This window comes from Euwallacea fornicatus, chromosome 5, assembly GCF_040115645.1.
Source record: "Euwallacea fornicatus isolate EFF26 chromosome 5, ASM4011564v1, whole genome shotgun sequence".
Taxonomy (NCBI): Eukaryota; Metazoa; Arthropoda; class Insecta; order Coleoptera; family Curculionidae; genus Euwallacea; species Euwallacea fornicatus.
In genome coordinates this window covers 3,400,650-3,423,432 of record NC_089545.1, presented here as the reverse complement: position 1 = coordinate 3,423,432, position 22,783 = coordinate 3,400,650, and the positions used below count along the sequence as shown (strand labels likewise).

The 22,783-nt window shown below is 31.5% G+C and overlaps 1 protein-coding gene and 1 long non-coding RNA gene across 4 annotated transcripts; one reads left to right on the top strand and one right to left on the bottom strand.

Annotated features, from left to right (window-relative positions):
- The first annotated feature begins 75 nt into the window (after positions 1 to 75).
- LOC136339542 (sodium/hydrogen exchanger 9B2-like) lies at positions 76 to 21,639 on the top strand. Of its 3 annotated transcripts, none has more exons than XM_066282888.1 (10): positions 76 to 315; positions 10,641 to 10,744; positions 15,198 to 15,321; positions 17,249 to 17,433; positions 18,013 to 18,208; positions 18,842 to 19,075; positions 19,139 to 19,379; positions 19,441 to 19,711; positions 19,989 to 20,119; positions 21,096 to 21,639. In XM_066282888.1, exons 2-10 carry the CDS (start codon positions 10,654 to 10,656, stop codon positions 21,423 to 21,425), a joined length of 1,803 nt encoding a protein of 600 aa, XP_066138985.1. In that variant the 5' UTR covers positions 76 to 315; positions 10,641 to 10,653; the 3' UTR covers positions 21,426 to 21,639. The 3 variants fall into 3 exon arrangements, with proteins under 3 accessions (XP_066138985.1, XP_066138984.1, XP_066138986.1); XM_066282887.1 differs by lacking the exon at positions 76 to 315 and adding an exon at positions 5,081 to 5,289; XM_066282889.1 differs by lacking the exons at positions 76 to 315; positions 10,641 to 10,744 and adding an exon at positions 11,420 to 11,632.
- Positions 842 to 5,067, bottom strand: LOC136339543 (uncharacterized). Its single transcript, XR_010732157.1, has 3 exons — positions 4,914 to 5,067; positions 4,463 to 4,545; positions 842 to 1,279 (listed from the first exon to the last, which is right to left on the bottom strand). It is a non-coding gene; the product is annotated as an uncharacterized lncRNA (long non-coding RNA).
- Positions 21,640 to 22,783: the final 1,144 nt, after the last annotated feature.

The following is a 22,783-nucleotide window of genomic DNA, read 5'->3' as shown; positions in this document are numbered from 1 at the left end:
GACGGAAATCATACTACAACTCGAAAATAAATAGAGGAAAAATTGAGTTTAACATAGCGAAAGTATAAAATAGATTTATTAAATTCTTTGCTTGTAAGAAATCTGCAGAACAAATATACAATGCGATATAAATAGCTGACAATCGTATATGTTATATTTTAGATTTTAAGTTACAGGTACGGCCCTAAGTATGACAAAGTTATCGATAACAAATTTGTTAAATCTGCAGCACATTCAGATTAATTATCCAGAAATCATTGGAGAATTTAATAGTTGTTGCAAATTGAATTGACAAAGGAACCTGGATTTCAATAGGTAAGTTGATGAATTGAGAGAATACCGTTTTAATAAAATGTGAAATAAAAATTGCTAAGCTGGATACATTTATCTTTATAAGTACATACATAAAGATCGTAGATTATTTAAGTATATTGTTAATATCTTTTATAAAGCTGTGACTTAAAACCACGAGATGTGCGAAGTACTTGAGAACGAATCACGGGATTATTTATTTTAGTAATTATGTGATTTTAAGTATACCTTATATACCCATTGGAACAAGATGGCTATAAAAATGATTAAATAATTTTAATTTAAACATTTATTCCTAGATGGAAAAATCTATACAAAATGATTCCTTTGTCGTGTTTCCCACATCAGAAATGCGAGGTGCTCATTTGACAGTGAAAAATATTTTGTTTTGGATATCCAAAGGTAGCTTTCCACATTAATGGCACTTTCACATCCAAAATGCAAATCCGTAGTGGAGAGTGATATCGACAAACTGAATGAAATTTATGAGCCTACTTTTCCTAAGTAAAATGAAAAAAAATTGATATTGTTGCCCGACATAATGAGATTTATTTCCAGTTTATAATCTTTAACAAACATATGCGAAGATTAAATTCATACAGACCGATTTGTAAATACGCAGTAAATGGCTTTAGACTATGGCAAAGTACAAAATATTATATCGTCATGGCGGAGAATTTTTGTTCTTATTTTATGAAAAAGCACTGAACCTACAGAAGGATTTCTAGAAAAGAATAATGCCTGAATCGGGTCGCTTTATGACCCTAAAAATGGTTTTGGAACATTTTTTCTATTAGGCTCGATTAACTGCTAGCAGTTCGTAGAAGAAGATTGCATGAATTTTAGTCGTTCTTATTCATCTGAGAAGGTAATGCAATGGAACTTTCAGATTGGCATCCTCGATTTCTATTATAAATATTACCAACTTTTAGGAAACTGCAGGATTTCCTTGCAAAGTTGTTTATACCTAAAAAATAAACTTTTAATAATAAAAAATATCATTTATTACACTTCTCACATGCATTTTCCCGTGCTTAGATCACATTTTCGGCGCATGAGGGAAAATTTAATCATGAGACAATTTTACCTTCCGGGCTTATAATGAAATATATGTTTTTTATGACAATGCAAATTAGAATAGGAAACTGCAAATCATTTCGTTCTAAGTGAATGGACTTAGTTGTACTGCCCTCTAAATAGCAAAAATATCGATTATTCGGTTATCTGCTGTGATAAAACTGCTCGACTCTAAGACTATATCAACAAATTGCCCCAGATGCAAAAGTTATTTTTCAAAATTTTTGTGATGTCACTAGTTTCTAGTAGAACTAGCAATGATGCAATAATGAAAAAGTTTTGTGCGTTTTTCTTCCATAGTTTCTGTGATCTAGATCATGACTTCTGTTAATGGAACATCATGCAGTTAGGTACTAGCTGTACCTAACTAGGATAAATAAACAATTGTGAATCATATGTAGGGATTTCAGATGTTTTGATCAAAAATTTTCATGGTTATGGGAAACAATACCTTTCTAGATAGGTACTCGATTGCATGGAAAGTAGCTAATAATATATAAACTATAAAATAAACACCTTTTGAGTTTAATTATGTGTAATACGCAAATATTTGTGATGATCCTTTTTAAAGAATGTTCGATTGTCTTAATGCATTAAAAGTATGTTGTGTTACCTATAGGGTGATTGTTATTCTCTATCTCTTTGTAGGCGTAGGACACTTTTTTTTTAATTAATAAAGATACAATGTATGGTTGAATGGACTTTTTAAAGTTACTAAAAACGTGTGCTTGAAGTCGTCTATTCCGAATGGCTGTAGAAATAAAATGCTTTTTGAAGTTGATAGCAAAGGCTAAGATTATTGAACAAAGAATGTATGTGTTAAACTTTATTTTATTGCTCTAGTGATATCTATGCCTTTTCAGTATCAGATATTCAAATTTGGAGAACGTTTTTATTTATGTTCGAATTAATACATTACGAACGTCAAGTGGTGCGTTCAAAACAATATTTGTACAACTATCACTTATATCTTAATAAATCGGCAACTACCACTTTAATAACCTGTAAATCTTAACACAATTAGCAACCACGAGATTCGATTGCGGTTGACCATGTGGGTTTTAAACCGGCCTCTAATTTGAAATAATAAACAAATGCACGTGATTTTGAGCAAATTAATTTATGGTAAACACATCATATGACTGAACGGAGAAATAGTCATTAAAGATGTATGATTCGTTATAGCAATTAATTTCAATTTAGGCTCGGTTATAAGGTTATTGTATTTTCAGCCCGACGACATTCTTGCATCAGGAGGTTGCCTTCCTGAAATGGTTACATGGTAGCTTGAATAAAAAAGAAAACTAAGATACAGATTATGCTGAAATACGTTTGAGATTTATTCATTTTCAGAGCGGAAAGGTGTCAAAATTACAATTTAAGTCAAAGCAAAGCCATTTCTTTATGGAATAAAAAATTTCCAACTATCAAATAGGCTGATTGTCAAATAACCCAGTAGATATTTATCACTATTGAAATTGAGTCACGTCTGTCATTTTTGTAGTTTTAGAGATGAATTTCATACTCAGATAGATTGCAATTAAACTAAGAGCTAAAGTTTCAGTTTCGTTAAGCATTCGTACTGGCCCTAAATTCTTAAAACTCGACTGTGACAGTTCCGTTATTTAAATGACATAAAAAGTAACAGAATCTGATATATTTCAGGCATTAATGACTTTGTGTTAAATGGCCGACAATGTGCTGATCTGTCTTATTATGACGTTTTGTGACATGTCAGACTAAGCAGACAGATTTCGCTGGTAACGTTGCCGAACTGGTTGCGCACTTTTTGGATTCCCAATTTCACCATAAGAATTTTTCAAAATAGAATTATTGCCACTTGCTCATTTCAAAAATTTCACCTCCCACCAAATATCTGTTTCACTGCAGGATGAGTCTTGTGTACACACTGTATCTGACACGAATATATACATACTTATTTTATGTGAATAATATGGAATTAGATACTGGACCTATAATTTAAGGTCTATAATATAATGCTCGGATCGCAAGAATGTTTTCCTCTATTGACTTCATGCTCAGCAGTAATCGCTTAGGAAAAAAATGAGTTGAAGAGAAAGTGTCGTAAAAAAATTAATACACAAGCAAAGGTTTACTCTGGAATGTAAAGTTGGAAAGTTTGGAATGTAAATTGTATATCTGTGATGAGACATTATTATTGTGCTTTTATAGTCAGCCATCCCATATTAGCTATCAAAGTCTAATAAAAAAAAACGAAATTTAATGACATGATACAGAGTACCTATCAATTTTTTGCGATTTGGAGATTTGGTATGCTACAAAGAACATCAAATACTACTGGGTGGGAATGACTTCATCAAAGTGTGGTGTAACAACATATTATATTAACAAACTAACTAAATAAATTTTTACAGACAAAAGAGAAATATTGCGACCCTTGATTACAACGTGTGCGATATATTCGATGATGGTGCGTTAAGAAACCGTGTCAGTTATGTACATGATTTTTTAGCTGATCATAAACCGTAACAAACTCAGTACGGGACACTTCATTGTTGTAGATCTACCCATGCTCCCAGTGATAATGGCTGATTAGGAGATATTTTTTACATGGCATGACATTTTGATGATTATTTTTTTAACGGCATTATTAATGACTATTTTCAAGGACTAATAGGTAGTACCGTCTTAAGATACTTTTTATCCTCTTCAAAAAAAAAATGCTTTGTACTGCTAGCTTTAAAAAATATCGTTAATGAACTAGGAAACATTAAATAGGGAGATTTAGAAATTTTTGGTTAGAGTATGTTTGGATTCAAGATAAAAAAAACACGTGTTGCTAAAACGTTTCTTTAGAGGAAAAAACCCTTTTATCAACGATACTTTAGCCTCTCCATGTCAAGTATATTTTGAAGTTTTCCGACTCTAGTGCCTTCGATCACTACAAATCATAGCCGAAGTCACAATCTCCATAACCAGTAGGACTTTTGAAGGTGTGTTTAAAATTTCTATTCGTTAATTTTTAAAGTCCGATGCAAAAAAATAATGTTTTTCACTGATTCAAAGTAATTTGAATTTGGTTCACATTTACCTAGTCGGTTCTCGATTTGATCGGTTGTTGTATGAATTTCCCAACACTTCACGTCTGGATCACCTAGTTACTGGAATCTTAGACTGAAAATTAGACAATGTAATTTGACCGCGGTTTCTCAAAACCAATTAACAATAAATACATACTTATCTATTACGAAAATGAGTTATAATTTTTTCAATGTGAGCAGATTAACATGCACTGCAGTCTGTGTTAATAACTCCCCTAAATATAATTACTCCAAAATTTTTTATGCGTATTTACGATATAAATTTTCCTGACACACTTCCATAGAAAAATAATTTACATCATATGATATGGTATTATATACCTACAATAATGATTTACACAAATAAAGTAGCAATTTAACTAATTTACATAACCAAACGCATGCCTCTGACTAAGCCCATGCATAAGCTTACAAAACACAAAAATAAGAGCATGAACATACCAACGAAGACTCTTACAGTTCATGCGTCACTGCTTCAATGCCCACTGACCACTATGTGGATTTGAAGCTTTGGGCAAAGTCAACATGTTTAAGCGTATCAAGTTCAAAAAATATATCTAATACGATCGAGAACTGACAGATGTTGTTCCACTGTTTAATTAACGCTTTTATTGGGTATAAAATAATATATCAGATAACGCAAGTGCTTGGTAGTGGCACTCAACAGTTTAAATTCGGTTTAGACTTTTCATTTTGAAAGGGTGTTCGGTTGCATGGTGATCTTTATTTATAATTAGTGGATCTTGAAGTACTAACTAGTTAAAAACTATTTATCATATACTTACAACAATTCAAATAAGTGCTTCTGGTAGTTCTGGTAAGTCGTACATTAGTATTATAAATAATCAAGTGCACTGAAAACTTTTTGGATGCCACTGAGATACTTATCGCTGAGACAATGATTTGTGTAGTGAAAATGCAATTTACTTAGGGATTTTTTAATTGAGTTTATTTTTACTTTTTGTGTATTATAATAATGAAATACAAAAAAAAATTGAAAATATAAATTGTAATTTTTATAAATTAAGATATTTTTATAGACGATTGTACTCGTGGCCGAAGTCTGAGGTCCATTGTAAAACAGAGTGCCTTTATTAATATGAATCGTAATTCTTCTTTCGGTTTGTGATTTTTGTATCACTTTTAAGCGCTAATATACATATATTTTTTAATATTCTACATGCAGGTGGTTGTTTGATTAAAAGCGGTTAAAAAATTAACTGACTTTAGATTTACTTTACGAGCCGTTATTAAGAATGGGCGTTATGATATTTTCACAATAAAACAACAAAAAAAATAAGGTAAAAAATAAATATAACGGCGTCGAGTAAAATCATTGTTACCTCCGTGAACACAAAAATTAAATTAAATATTTTAAATCCATTTGTATGTAAAGAATATACATCTCTAGATTCCTGAAAAATATGTATTCAGTTTCTTATTTTCTTTTTTTTTTCAAGTATTTGATCTGCTAGCAACTATTTCTATTATCAGAAACAAATAACGGTTACTTTACAATGATACTTTAGTGCTCATATGTTATGTATATGTAGATATACTCATGAAGAGGTGGTACAGATATAATTAAAAAAAAAAAAAAAAAAAAAAAACAACCAACAAACTAGACTGAAGAAGACTAACAAAAGCTGTATTTTCAAAAGTTGTGAGACCCGAATGATTTGTGGCGAATACAATTGCTGAATGCTGTGGAATTTCTCTATGATAAAAAAAATTGTATTTAAGTGCAAAAACAAGGGGCGCTGAGCGCATTTTAAAGTCAAGAACCAAAAAACTGCTGTATCTAAAAACAATGAGTTAATAACTTTATGCATATCAAGTACCAAAGGGGTTCTCGTAACTTCAAAAATATGTATTTTGAGCTAATAAAGGTAAGAACGTATAAAGTACAATTTTTAAAAGCAAGAAATACAATTTTGCGCCTAAAACCAAAAATGAAGTCGTATGTTTTCAGTGAGCCATTCTATATATTTGATTAATTTGTTGAATGATCGGACATAATAAATTATAAACATTGAAAAGCGTATTGCTGTGTGCATAGAGTTCCTATTAAAGACACGGTAGGCACCTCTACTCACACGGAAGGTTTCTCACAACTTTAGTATTTACAGCATATTGAACTTTGCAACTTGTTTGCAAACTCTCCATACATTAACAATAAATGTTTGCTGTTTATTGCTGCAATGCAAAGCAAATGACATATTTATATATCCAGACACAAATGTATGCAAATGGTAGATAGATCAGTATGGTTTCATTAGTCACTGTTTTATAATTAACTAAAAAATGAGCAATGGTAATTACTGTTTGACTTATGTTAAATTGAAAATCTTTAAAACCAAAAAAAAATCTCATGCTCGATGATCGATTAGTAACATTGATTGATTACATGAGTCTATTCGCACATTAAACCTGAAAGATTAAATTAAAAATAAATCTTCAGTAATTATTTAACCTTTACAGTAGGTTTCAATGTTCGCAAGGTAATTTTTCAAGTCGCTCTTTTCGATGCCCATGAGTGCAATTAGGTAATACTAATTAATTTCGGATAGTGAATAGGTTTATCTCTATTTTAGAATGGGAGCAGTACTTTAAATACAGAAAAAATATCTAAATATAGATACCTGGTGAATAAGACTCTTAACGCTCACTTTTCAGAGCACTTCACATTTTTTATATATTTATTTTACATACATTTTAGTTAACTGTTCGTTTTAGTTTTTACGATAATTTTTTATATAGGCCCTGAAGACGATGACATATTTGTCACCGAAACGTTAGCCAGGTTTTCGACGAAGTACTCCAGGTTAAAGGGTACACGTGATGCCCAGTTTTAATTGATGGTAGTATGTAACTGCACAGCTTCAATAATAAAACAACAGAAAGAACATAATGTGGCATGTACCGATTGCCCAATCTGCCAAGACGGGGTTGGAAAGGGCATCCGCTCAGAAATATTACTTTTTATGAAGCGCTATTCCCAAAGAAAAGTAAAAAATGAAAAATCCGTCCCACACCTAGAGAACATATTTAATAACAATATTGTAATATCAATTTATTATTTTCATAAACAAAGAAACGACAAAATTATTGTTATTAAGTATAATAATTAAAAAATACGTAGGTGTCTATTACTATTATTGTGGCGAAAAATACTGTGGATACCCATATGTAAATTATAGGTCACGTGATAAATATAATTATCATTTCTACCTCAAGGCAAAAGGCTTATAAAAAAAGGTCAATAACACATTTAAACGATCATATGACCGGATTTACCCACCTGCTTTGCAAATTCGGTGTCCTTGTAATTAACTAGAAGAAAAAAACCCAAACTTGATCTTAAAAGCATAGCTCGTCGGAGTTCTTCAGATAATCCCAAGCCGAAAACAATGGTGAAGTGAGAAAATGGATTGGTTTGACCATTGTTATGACCCAACTGACATAAGACCTCTAGAATAAAAAACATTACGTATGATTTATTTTTAGTCTTTTTCCTAACAGGACGGCTTTAACCAAGTTGGGTTAGAAAATTAGTATGAGTCCAGAACTTAAATAACATAAAAACTTATCAATAATATATATCGTATATCATAAGTAACGCATTTTGTTCTAGTAATTTTGGGTATATATGTATATATCTAGCTCTAGCTCACGAAATAAGAAGCATCTTTGAAATTATTTGTAACTTTTAATCTTAAATATATTTAGGAATATCTTCAATGTCAAGTATCTCATGAATAATGCTCAGAAAGTTTGATGAACAATAATGATGATGCTACTTTTATAACTATTGACTTTTGACATTTTTTCACCAAATTACGAAAACTCAAACTCCTTTTTTATTAAAAAAAATCCATGTATATTTGGTCCTTTTTGTATACGATAAACATTCGATTCAATCAATGATCTAGAAAACACATCTAGTGCAACCATCCCGTATCAGTGATCCTATTATATCATTTTGATCTAGAGATACATCATATACGGGGTGTTACAATTAATAATTGAATTAAATAATTAATTAATATGTTCAAGTTTGTGAACTATTTTCTTATTATTTTTTCCTCGAACAACAAAATAAAAAAAAAATCATGTTTACAGTTTTTAAAACATAGTACTTTAAGTTATTGCTGGAGGGACCTCGCTTCATTCAATCCGCAGAATCCCTCCCGTCATATAATTTATTTTAAATTTTTCAAATAAGGTAATTTAATTGTAAATAAATTAACAATAATGGAACTTTCTAGTACGTAAATCAATAGACTTTCTGGCACTTTCATCACCTTTTCCGGTACCGCAATTAGGGTTGTTCTTGTATGTAAAATCAAAACAAAAATATCACGTTTTGTTTGTTTGAAATATGTTGAAACCCTAATTACTCAAGTGGCACAATTGAAGACACCATTGATTTAAATAAATTTTTATTTTCAAATTTTTTAGGTTTCAGCATAACCTAATTAAACGTTATTTTTAACGTTTTTTTGTAACTACTAATAGAAACTATATGAGCATGGTTTTTAGTTCATCTAGAATGGCTTCAAAAATAGCAGTGACCACAGTTTTTGATTCAGTGCATCTACTTATTGGAATCTGGTTAAAATGGTGAACGTAATATTTTCAAGCAGTGAAATTAATTATAATTATACACACCTGCAGGAGCAATGTTTGCAATAAATAATTAAGATCCCAATCATGATGTCGTTCGAGGTGAAAAATCATGCAAGTGCATATTTAAAAATTTTGAGAACAAATTCTCATTTTCTAAATGTAGCAAACTTTTACTTTTCATTCAACTCGATTAAACAAGGATAAAGTTTTGCAATTTAAGAGAAGAATTGAGAATACGATTTGAAACTGGCAGTGTTAACACCACTTCTCTAAATTTTCGTAAAAACTGGAATTTCGTTTTTTTGGTTTTTGGCTGAAAAATGCAAACATTCCATATTGTTGAAATGTTACGATTTTGGTAAGATTTATGAACATATTATTTTCAGATATTATGTTTCTAAAATCCATAATCTAATGTTTATGAATACACTTGCAAGCAGGTATCAAGTTTTTCTGCCATGTGAAACAGAGAAGTACGTAGTAGCATGTGTAATAATCTCAAGGCATTTAAAATTCTAGACACGTCAATTCTGGAACTAAAACGTCGTAAGTCTGATAGTAGATCAAATTGCTTTTGACGATAACTTGGCTTAGAGATGAACTCGTTCCAAATGCATGAGAATTCCAACCTTCCATCTCCAATGATCATTAAAATGCACAAATTCTTCAAATTCAACTGTGCCACACCGGCGGACTAATGGAATAAATTTAAATCTCTTCATACATTTGTGTATACTGGGTTGTCTAGAATAAAATCGCGAGGTAAACTAAAACAATTAGAAAATGGAAGAGCTAAATTGAATCCTTAATGACCAATTTTCTATGCATTAAACAAACGTATTAGTAGACAGTCAATGAAGAAAGAAATTTAATAATCTATTCAATCGGCGAGTTCATAAATAAACCGGCGTGAAAAATAATGAGGGGAATTATGAATGAAAGTGAATGTCTTATTGTTTAATTTAATATAAACACTACCTTGTGCAATTTATGCAAATTACCTTTTGGTGAAGAGGTAGCTTGGTATTGTGTGCTATCGGTTAGTAGTATAGGCATTTTTTCATGTATGTAGATATCCACTTCGGGGAATAAAGTGACAATTTAATTAACGTCATATATTGGCGAAATTTAGGCATTTTTACCTGGAGAGATTAAAAATTAAAACCCTTTTGCAAATTACTTACTGCTGATAAAATTGATGAATCGACGAAAATAATTAAGAAACAAGAAAATATTCAGACAGGATCAGGCAATGAAATTTTTGCAAACTTATTATGTTTATACAATGTGTAGAACGTGATATTTTTTCGACATCTTTATATGGATGGTAGGAGATCATGATGGCTAGATGGTCAACTTTTTCTCTCCACAAGGTCATTTAAACATATTTTGAAATACCTACATAAGTTGCGTATTTTTGTGCCTACATTCGCTTAACTTTTAGAAATGTTTTAAATACCAAACACGCTACTAATAAAAGAAACATAATACATATAGTTCACTTGAAAAAATACGGAAATAACAAGGGATTTGTTCTAGGTTTTTACTGAAAATGGAGCAACCAACTAACTGCACTGTCAGTGGAATAGACCACTATAAGGCAGCGTCAGGGTTCAAAACAGGAATTGATAATCCAGCATTATGTAAGTATAGATTACAGATTTCAATTTTTTTTAATTATGAGATTTTATTTTTCTGCAAATATTTTCCGTTGCCCGTGTTCGAAAACAAGTAGTTAAATCAAAAGCATTAAACTGCAATATCTATGGCTTAGCGTCTATTGCTTTACAAAGTTAAGCTGGGGGAATAGGTACAGGACACTTTTCAAATGTCCTTATATGCCCGCGGGTAGTCAAAAAACGTCTATGTAGAATATTGATTGAAATAGTTTCTGATGTAAGAGGATATGTTCTACGAGACGAGTCACCCTATACGTTTACATTACGTATGACATGCGGAAACCATTGTCCACTAAATAGATGCCTAAATAAATATTATAGAAACTTTCAGTTAGATATCTACCCCTCATACTTTACGCGTAATAATTCATGGGCAGTAGCACGAGAGCGAGATTTTTAAGGTTTATTGGTATAAAAAAATTGCATAACAAAATTACACCGCACCTGCAAACTAGCCTCAGGACTCAAATTGGCCATGTTCAGCAAAGAGTAATCTTTTATTAGTACACTTTCATTTAGCGGTATGTTAGCTTAATGCTAAGTTGTATAGAAACATATGTATGAAGCAATCAATCATGCCTATTGTCATTGAAAAATTAAACAATTCTCAAATCGGTAGGTACCTATGCTTCTAAGGCGGTGATGGGGATGGTTTCACGGTTTACGTCACAATCGAACCCATCAACAAGCGAAACAAATTGTGTTACCTTACCAGTTGGTGCGTATCTACCTTTTTCATTGAAAGTGTGTCGGTTTTCGTGAAGACGCGGCGTAACACTCATACATTTTGAAGTCGTCCTATTGTGTTAAAGACAACATACGTTTTCAACATGACGCATTTTATACCCTTAAGTAAGTGATGCAACTTAATTATATTAACTATTTTTTAAACGTCAAATTATTAATGTGCTAAGCTAGAATTAGAAGCTAATTTTCGCACAAACGTTCGTAAGGACAATGGCTGAATCAAATTTTTGGTTTCTATGGAAACTAGCCTGATGCCTATAGTAAGAATTTAGTCTTAAAACTGTCATTTGTTTCTAATGTTGACTTACAATGTGTGGTTTTAAAGAACGGAAGATGTTATAATTTTCTCCGAGACCCCCAAGAAAAGTAAACAACAACGGACTAATAGTAGCAAAAAGTGCTAACAAACACATGTGTTATTAAAAAGAAATGAAATATGAACATCATTGAATGAATTACTAAAAGAATTATCATGCTATTGTATTAGTCAATTAAATAAAGTATGCCCCTACCAAGGACTTAGCTGCATCTTACATGTCTCTAAAATAGCTAAAAGATGTCAATCTTGATAATGATATTCAACAAAATATCCCAACATACGAAAAACATCACCTAATTGGTCATTATATTTGTGGTCATACGGAGATTTGCAACTAGGAAGTAATACCGGATTTCGAGTCCCGGTTAAACTCCCGGTAGTTATTTTTGTTTTTTCTTTTTATAAATGGTCCATTGTCGTGAGAAAAACAATGAATATAATACGAAAGTTTTTTTAACATACTCGCGCAATTGCCGTTTTCTCCCGTGACTCGTGAGCAATGTTTCATGCCCGTACATTAAGATTTAGTTCCATCGCTTGTTATGTAAATAACTTTTTTTGAAATGAAAGAATAATGGCAATTCTGACACCAATTTCTTCACGTTTCCAATCCCTATAAAATAGTTTGAACTCGTATAGATAGGATAGATTTTCATGTCACAAGTTTTGATTATAAAAAATCATTCAGGCATTTGTAAAGTTATAAGCACTCATTTAAGCATAATATAACAGTTTGTAGTTTTGCAGATGCTAATATGAAAATATATTTTTTTAGTGAAAATCCATTTATCGAGAGTGTGACCCAAATAAATTACATAACTTTTAAGGATTTTACGGGAACATCATATTAGGTGTAAACATTGCTTTTAATTTTTACGCATTGTTTTACTATTATTTTTTAATGTGACAATTTTTCAATTAATAATGCCGAATGGTTGGTTTTATCGGGAATAAACTCTATCATGATGTGCATCTTTTCGCATATGCGCATTGTATGCACACGTTAGCCATAATCGTTTTAATTAAAAAAAAAAAAAAAAAAAAAACAATTTTCTGGATTATACAGCTTGTAGGAAATTAATACGTTAAAATGAACAAAAACGCAGCAAATGGAATATGTTCCGTTAAATTTCTCAAGCGTCATTGACGTGATTCATAGATTTGGTATTTTATTTCAACAGCACAAGAACACTTATTTCGCTAAAAATTAATTTTTTACGCGGTATTCGTGAATGGGATATTATTAAATCTTGACAAGAAAGCATAATAATAAAATGTTAAGCTGACTCTACGAGTTAATTGAACACACACGTTTCAGGAAACAATTTTTCTAGTTAATCACAATCACACGCAATTTGCTAACTGGTCGTAAATATGAACTATCTGTCCGCCATTAGCTTTTTGCTAAACTTATTTCGAGAACCTACTAGTTCGGAATAGAATATTTCCCATCGATGAAAATTTATCGATGTTGGACAACTATGAAATCAAGGAATCAAGTCCATGCTCAAGACATTAGCCTGCTATTGGAATTTAAAACAATTGAATTTAATGACTTACTTATTTTTACTTAATCTTGACAATGACCGTAGAAGGCCAACGATTAGGTATGCTATTGTTAAACTGGAAGTGTGTTATTTCGTAATATTTTAATTTTGCAAAAGTCAGGTAGTAAATTTCACTATTACTTATTGTTTCATTGCCGAAAAGTTTTATTTCTTAATACACATGTGACAAATTTAAGTAACTATATTTGCCCGCTTGAATAATATCGATGAGAAAGGAAAATTATTATATTTCGACGTTAACATTCTTTATGCACTTATAGAGCTAATTTTTTTTAGAGTAGGTCCCTAAAATATACAACAAACTTGGGCTTATTTGTGTCGTATTAATTTCAATTCATATTGTTGTGAAATAGGTAAACGTGGTTACTTAAGTTAATTCTATTTTATGCGGAAAAGTTGAATATTTCCAGTGAAAGAGTCGATGTTAAATTTTAATATTATTAAACATATGTGTTATATGTCTGTGATGTGAAAAAATTTGATATTTCGTTTGCATTTCATTCTGCATCGGTGTACATTTTGAAGAGCCATTCAATGTCTTACTTGATAGTTTTGACAGAGAACCTTATGGTTTATTTGTAAGACTCCTATACAAATTAACATAAAACTTTTTCTCTCCATTTGCTTCTCCATGCTTTCCAATGACCCTTGTTTGACCAATAGCCTCGCTTCTTGTTATATTAGGTAAATTATCTCTGGCAAGGACAAAGGTTTTTATTTATATTTATATTGCTAATTCAACTTTCTACTTTCGCCAGTAATAATATAAGTGAATGGGTGATCGGTAATAATTTTCTCAAAAAAGTCTTAACTGAAATGAAAGCTTATCTGGATGAAATTAGAGTTGTACGTAAGTATTATGTAGTTAACAGCGAATCTTTGGACTTTATTGAATTTCTATAGATTAAAATATTTTTAATTTATTAATTGAATATTGTTAAAAAATTAGTGTAATTCTGACTATGGTAGGTAGGACCCATTATCTGGCATAATATCTCATTCACTTTTCGTTTGCAAGGATAGGCCATGAGAGCTTGACTGAAAGACTCATGGAACCTGATCGCACATAAAAAAATACTAATATTATTTCTTTATACGAAGGGTTTAAGGTAAAGATGCTCGGTATGGGAATCTTGAAAATCGCGAAAAAAATATAGAGTGAATTAAATCAGAGAAATGTTGGCTTTGCCCAGGCCATGGCGTTTACAAAAATAAATCGTCTTAATTTGTTTTTTAGATGCGTTAAAAATGGTGATTTTTTGGAATTTTGTTTTCACTTATTTTTTAAAGTAATTAAAAAAATATATATCAGGAAATAAAAAGATGCTTTTCCTCATGCACCTTTTCAACCTATGAGAGTTGAAATTAAGGAAAAAGTCCAACCTTTCATTACCGAAATATCATCAACAAATTAACTTTTTTATATGGCTTAGTATGGTTTGCATCGGCACTTCTATTTTAAAATGTAGTTCAGGTGACTCACGAATAGTCTAACGGGTGATCATTATAAAAGATCTCGCAATAGAGTCAACCGCAACTGTAGGGCGTCGATTAAGCCCTTTGTAATTTACGATCCAACATCTAATAAATAAATAACCTGTGATGAATTTTACCAAGATAGAACGCCGTTCTATTTGGTAACGTTCTGTTACATTCTAACGCCTATACCTGGAGGTTTTGTTTTAATAACAAATTAAAAAATTTTATATATGAGAGCTGTGTATATCCAGTAACCCATTAACTGTACGAATCCTACATTTAATCTCAACTATATTTATTTCAGGTACTGAAAGTGACGAACCAGGAAAGAATGATGTAACTAAGTTAGCTCGGAGTCTATCAAAAATATCGACTTCGTCGCAAAAATCTAAAACTAGATTTTCCGATAACGGTGATGATAATCCAAGGTAAGATATCATTGTATGTATATCAACTGATCAGATAATTGCAGAAAATATGGCAAGTCCATTTTATCAAGTTTTTAATGATTTTATTATTAATGTGACGATTGCAACTTTTTAAAAAGTATTGTAATTCTTGGATAAATTTATACCAGGGCTAATTTATATCGTCTCCATGTCAAAAACACTCACTTCTAAATATTTACTCCTGACAGTAAATAATAAAAAGGGATAGTTTAGCGCTTACAATAATAAAATAGTCAAGGCTAGCTTTCCATTACAGACGACTGTATCTACCATTTTCGATGTTTCACCTTTTCAATGTTTATATTTTAGTATTAAACTCAATTAATATTTTGCACAAAAATTCAATTGAAAATCGAAAGTGCATTTCATTCTCGTCAATTACTTAAGAATTATTATGTTGCAAGATATTTAAGGACGCAGATATTATTAAATATTCATATCAAACTTCCTACTTTTATTAATATTTTTTACTTTGCATACCAACTTTTAGCAGCTAATAAATAGATAAATCCATTTTCAACCATCTTGATAATAACATTTCAGCAGACGTAAAGCCAACCAATAGAATATAATAAGTATCATACCAAATAAGGGTCTTAGAACAAAATAATTGATGAATCGCGAGGACGATGAAGAATGTTTTATATTTTGTTGGAAATAATAATGAAGTAGACCGTGGCTTTGTAACCTACTTTAAACTTGACCATTTAAGTTAGAACCCCGCAGCATACATGCAAGTTCTATAAAGTCAACTTCAAGATCATCGATAGAAAATATGATAGAAGCTAACCTTCGATTACTAAGCATCCACGTTAATTGGGAAAGAACTGGGCATTTATCATAGTCCAAGTTACCTTTCGAAACTTAAAAATTTTATGGGGTAAAATTTGTAATGTCATTTTTGGTATATTTTACGATTAAAAATTATTGAGTCGAAACATTTTGTAAAAATTTACATACACAGATTTCACATGATCAACTATTAAGTGTAAGGAGTGTACAGTGTGTTCAAAGTAAGAATCTAAAAACTAGTCCATCCAATTTTGTGAAAATATAGCTTGATGATTTAAAAAAAAAAAAGATATTTTTCATTTGTTTCAGCCATGAGGGATTGAATCAGAATTGTTGATTCAAATCCACCATTAGTGGAAATTATTACAAATTGCTAAGGTTAGATCAAATTAGGTAATAATAGAAAATTGTGCGTGCTATATAAGAATCTCACGAGGTGAATATTGTTAATTGTTTTTTCGTGAGATTTCCTTACGCCTGTGTCGAATTAAGTAAGATTAATCTACACGAATTAAAAATACAGAGTACATGCGCAAAGAAATGAAAAACGTTATATTTTTCTGAGTTTTGATCATGCTTTTTTCACATGTGAGATTCTCACATAACACTTCAGGATTAGGGCCCTGTTTTGCAACTATTTGAAATTCGAATCAAAATTGACATTAGTTTCCGCAGAAGCCAGTGTCAAGAATGTCCGCAACAGTACGTATTAGATAACTGACTAATTAGCGCGTCATTAAGCGGACCTTCCAACAGTTGCACAACTGTTGACTCTATCGTAGGGGACCCTTGCAGAGCAAACGATTGTCACGTAATTATGTCAGTCACAAAAATAAAAATTGTTCGTATATTTACGGGAAACCAACATTAAGAAATATTCACTATAAAGAAGAATACACACACGCAAAATCTCTCACCGAACAAATCGCTCACTCGGCTAGCCGTTCATTATTTGTTTGATGGTGAGTTGCAAACCTTGCAAATACCCGACACTGATACGTGAGCAGTGATATATGAAGACCGTTACATAAGATGCATTCTCGAGCGCAGAAATTTGCAGCTATTTTTTCCGCAATCCGTTTTAATGTCTAATATTACAATACTTAAATTTTAGGTCTTGGTGGTACGCATTCTGTTTGAAATGCAGATCAAAAGATGCAAATTCAGATGCATGGGAACCACCATACTGGTCCTACGTATGTCCTTATCCTTTTTTTCCCGGATATCGGAGCTTTTCTCGCCTTTTCGGTCTCCTGGTCATTGGAATAGCATCCTGGTGTATTCTATATACCATTGTTGGTAAGTAATCAATTGTTTACCAACCAAAGGATTGTTTACAGTAACAGAACATAAAATAACACTCACTTAGAAATGGTTAGAAAATAGCATTTAAAGCGGGTGGGTTTCTGTTATAAACATAGATCCCACATCTTGTCATTTCTGAATTATTTTGCGATAACATTCAAATAACAAAGGAAGTTTTTTAATCTCTGGATTTTCAAAGCGTTTTGAACCCAATTTCTGTGATATTTATGATTTTTATGATATCTAAGATATACATATTTGTGATTGATATTTACATTCCAAATGCAATTTGTTCAAGGGGAAAAACTTACAAAAATAAAGTTAACGACAAAACGGTGTATTAAAACTTTCTTCTCAGCAACCCTGCATTCCTCTCGAGGCTCTCACTTGGAACAATTTAAAACATGCGCCTCTAAAGAACAGTCCAAAATATAGAATATGAAAGCAAACAGTTTTTACACTGTAATTATACGCAACGAATAGTCCGAATCTGAGAATTACGCGATATAATTAAATTAAATTATAAAAGAGTTATTGTTGTTATTAGTTATTAAGAATTTGGATCAATTTCAGGTCAAATAGCAGCTCCTCCGAATGGGAAACTTTTCCAGCTACTGATTTTGATTCTTGCAGGCAAGCTAGGAGGATGGCTTGTAACCTTATGCAGTTTACCAGGACTTATTGGAATGCTTTTTACCGGCATTCTTATTCAAAACATTGGTATAGTAGATATAGACTCTTCCTTTGAACCTATCACAAAACAATTAAGGTACGTAATTAAATTTTTAGAATTAAATAATTGGAAGTGTTTTCAAAACAAACTGTACGTGTATAGCTAACTAAATCCTCATAATGCATAATTGCTTAGATTATACAGAGTAGAAGCATTGCGAAATGTTCTCCAGAGAATAGTGCAGATTTTTAATTCAGAAATATGAAAAAATACTCCTAGAAACGCACATAAGTCCCAAATTGATTTGCTACCCAAATATCGTGCGTTAAAGTATGAATGATATCCTTAAGGAGATATTAATATTTTTCGAATATTTTATGTATACAGTTGGGTGTTGATATGATCATGTTACAAACTTAAAGACTGGACTTCTATTTTTCTAAACCAATATACATTCATGCAATCTGGATTAAGAAAATGAATGCAATTTGGGATGAAATATGACGAGGAAAAATGGTAAGCATGATGCGTAAGAACTTTTTTTGATCCAGATTACATGAACTCATATTGTTCTAAAATAATTTTCAATGCATTCCCACTACAAATAATAACTGCACTAGTACAAATTACTGTCGTTCAGCGTATGATAAAATATCCGTACAGCATTGTTAAAATATGAGATTTGATAAGTGAATGAAATTCTTAGAATAAAAAATTGTTTCGTTTTAGGAAATTAGCATTAGTAATTATTCTTATACGTGCTGGATTAGATTTAGACCCCTCAGCACTTAGGCGATTAAAATGGTCCGTGATAAAAATAGGACTAGCGCCATGGCTGGTAGAGACTATAGTAGTGTCCGTTCTTGGAAAATTTATATTAGACCTTCCATGGAGCTATAGTTTCGCATTAGGATCGGTGGTATCTGCTGTATCCCCAGCTGTAACAGTAGTTTGTTTATTGAGGTAAATTATATCAATAATTAAACATTAGAAATAATTGCACTAAAACATTCGTCACCATTTTAGACTGAGATCCAAAGGGTATGGGGTTGCGAAAGGAATTCCTACTCTAATTATAGCTATTGCCGGTATTGATGATGCCATTTCTGTAGCAACGTTTGGAATTATTGAGGGTATAATATTTTCTTCAGGATCACTAACCTCAGTGATCTTGCAAGCACCAATATCAATTGTGGGAGGAATAGCTTTTGGATTGTTTTGGGGATTTCTCTGTTATTACACTCCAGAAAAAAATGATCCTTACGTAGTAAGTTTTGTATTCGTTTCAATTATCTATCATTTCAATGCAATGTTTTTTTTTGTTCTAGAACCAGTTCAGAATATTGCTTCTTCTAGTTGGATGCACGATTAGTGTCTTTGGTAGTGATTACATCGGATATGGAGGAGCGGGTCCCCTTGGCTGTGTTTCAGCAGCGTTCACTGCCCTCGTTGTATGGTGCAAGCAGGGGTGGCATTTTGAAGAAAATTCTGCTAATGAGGGATTCGAAATTCTGTGGATGTTTTTCGAGCCCATATTATTTTCTGTGACCGGTGCTCAAATCAAATTTCATGAGTTAGATGGACACATAATTCTTCTTGGTAAGTTGTCGGTAGTTGCAGTATTTTCATGTGAAAAATATGCGTAAACATCACAATAATTTTTAACCTAATTGACACATTAGAGCGAAGCTAGAACTGCACATCTTGCTTCTGCCAAGTTTAATCACATAACGCTAACAGAACTGAAAGTGAAGTTAAAAATAAAAAATTAACAAGTAAAACAGTATGTTGTATCTCAGAAACACGCTGTATACATATTTCAGCAAAGAAAACTAATTAACAATTATTATTGGCATTTTTATGGTATTATTTTTAGGGTTGTCGATTCTAGCGGCGTCTTGCATAATTCGAATATCCGTAACTATATTGGTAGGCATAGGATGTGGATTAAATCTGAAAGAAAAATTTTTCACGGCAATCGCTATAATGGCAAAGGCTACTGTACAGGTAATGTGAATTTTAAAAATTGTAGAAAATTATAATTAGGACGAAATTAATAGGCGGTGGAGCATTTTTGTTAATTATTTAAAAATATTGTTTTGAAATTTGCAGGAAATTTGCAGTGACCTATAAGCTTTTAACAAATCGAGAAAAAATTATCGCAGCTAGAACCAATATTAACACAGTGTTTTAAAATGAAGCTTCGCACGAAAGCATTAAATCTTTAAAGAATAAAATGTGAGTGTACTAAAATATTTAATATGTTATGAATAAAATTTGATTTCTTATTTTGAAATAAATTCAATTTGGCGGTTGTATGACTTAATTATGAAAGAAAGTCGGCACTGCAATAATAGATAAAAATTATATATTTGAAAAATTAAATATAATTTTATTTGCACAATCCGTTAAACATGTAAGCACACTTCCTATTTCTTTTATTGAAGATTTATAGTCTTTCCTGAAATATTTAAGCTGCGATACGTTTTTTCCAACTTTTCAAGAGATTATTCTTACTGCATATTTTTTACAAATTTGAAAAAATGAATGGATCCTGTAATGAGAAAAATATGAAATAAAGTATTATAAAATGTGACTTTTTTTGCACTACTATATTTATTACATTGTTATTATGTTATTGCGTCGATTAGTGCTAGACTACCAACATCATTAATATCAGAAGCAATATTATTGCATATCATTTAAAAAAAAACTTATTTTGAAACTTATATGAAAAATGTCGGATCGCACATATTCGATTGATGTCGAGATTATATCGTTTTTTTAATGTTTTCTGTGATAATTTATTTATTGACTTTTTTAGAATTCGAAATTTTGTCACAAAGCTAAAACTTTTTAATTGCTTTTTTATCGTTTTATATTTAAATTAAATTAAGCTATATGACTAAAATATATGAAAGTTGTCATCGAAAAACATTAATAAAGAGGTATAACATTAGAATTAAATATATTTTTATTTCAGGCAGCGTTGGGTCCTGTATTGCTTGGACTAATAGAAAAAAAAACAGATGAACACGTTTATGCCGAGAAAATCTTTATGGTTTGTGCGCTGTCTATAATGTTCACCGCACCAATTTCTGCAATATTTATGACCATATTCGGTCCAAAATTGCTCAACAAGACTTCCACTCCTTTCAGCGCTGATGTGTTAAGAAGATCAATGAGATTGTCGATCAGAAGTCTACGTAATTTGACTGTAGACCCTACTAAGGAACCCAATACATTCGATGAAGAAAAAGTTAATGGATTAACAAAATCTGAACATAGTGATTTTAATAGGACTAAATTGTGATATTCTCTATAGGTACTTAAATAATTTAGACTTAAATTATATATTAAGTGGTTATTTGCATCTCAGTATTATTTTGTCCATTAATATTTAGGTATCAATAAGTAAATTCATCAATAATTTCATTAAGAATGATAGCATTCCATAATCTAATGTTTAAAACAAGGCAATCTGGGCGGTACTATAAAAACAGGCAATAAAAGAAGTATAAACATTTTTTATTAATATCTTTTAGCTCTCTATATTTATTACTTATAATGAGCATAATTAAAAATTCTACCTTATTTACCTAGGAGGTCAATCTCAAGGTAGGTATAAACTAGAGTATTTTATATGCAACGTATAATTATACGAAACTACTATGAGAAAATAATCTCATCCAGCGCTTAGGACAAAATGGAAATTATCTCGATTAATAATTTATTCAGCAATACGGATATCTTGTTTGTCGTCGTGCTTATACATGACTGAATCGTGTAAGAAACGATATCGCTACGAAAACAGAAAAATATTTTGCAATGCGCCTTTTACACATGTATGAATTAGAGTCCGCAGGTTAACGATAATTCAACAGCTTCCAAACCCTCAAAGAACGTTACAGTTGATCTAAATTAGCTAACCATATTCGAAACGAAATAATATACAATGCGTCCAATGTACAGATATACCAGATGTCGGACATTTTCAGGAAATTAGGAGAGATTATCTTTTTATTTCAAGGCTTTAGCTTTACATCCGAAAACAGTTTCCCATTAAACGACTGCTTAACGTGAGAGAACAAGGATGGAGATTATTTATATTGTTCTACTATTATTTTAATATTGAGGGGGAACCACAAAAACTAAAAGTTGTTGGAGAATCTGAATTGCACACTATTATCAGATAAAGCTAAGGGAGAATAACATTCATCCGTTAATAAGAACTCGGATGAAAGTTTCTATTAATATCACATCCGACAAGGTTTTTTTTTTTTGTTTTTATAGAGGATTAGAGAATCTGCGATCAGACATGTGGGCTTGCGCCAAAGGCGGTTTCATTTGCCCACATAGTGTCGGGTTGGCTTTCCTCTAGGATAGCCGACCGACTAAACTCCTTCCCTCTTTTTACCCTTGATCCAGTCGAGACCACTACGAGAAGTCTTCCTTTGGAGAGGGAGTTCGGCTTGTCGAAATTATTCCGTTTTACTTCACAATATGGCGGCGTATTTCACCTTGTTTTCTGCTCCTGTTTTGCCCTTATTATGTCGTCAAGCTTCTCCATCAAAGCGTTGCATACCCATGAATGATAAATTTTTGACGTTCAACACAGCTCTCAATTTCATGACTACTCTACTCCTGACCTCTACAAATCTTTCGCATAAG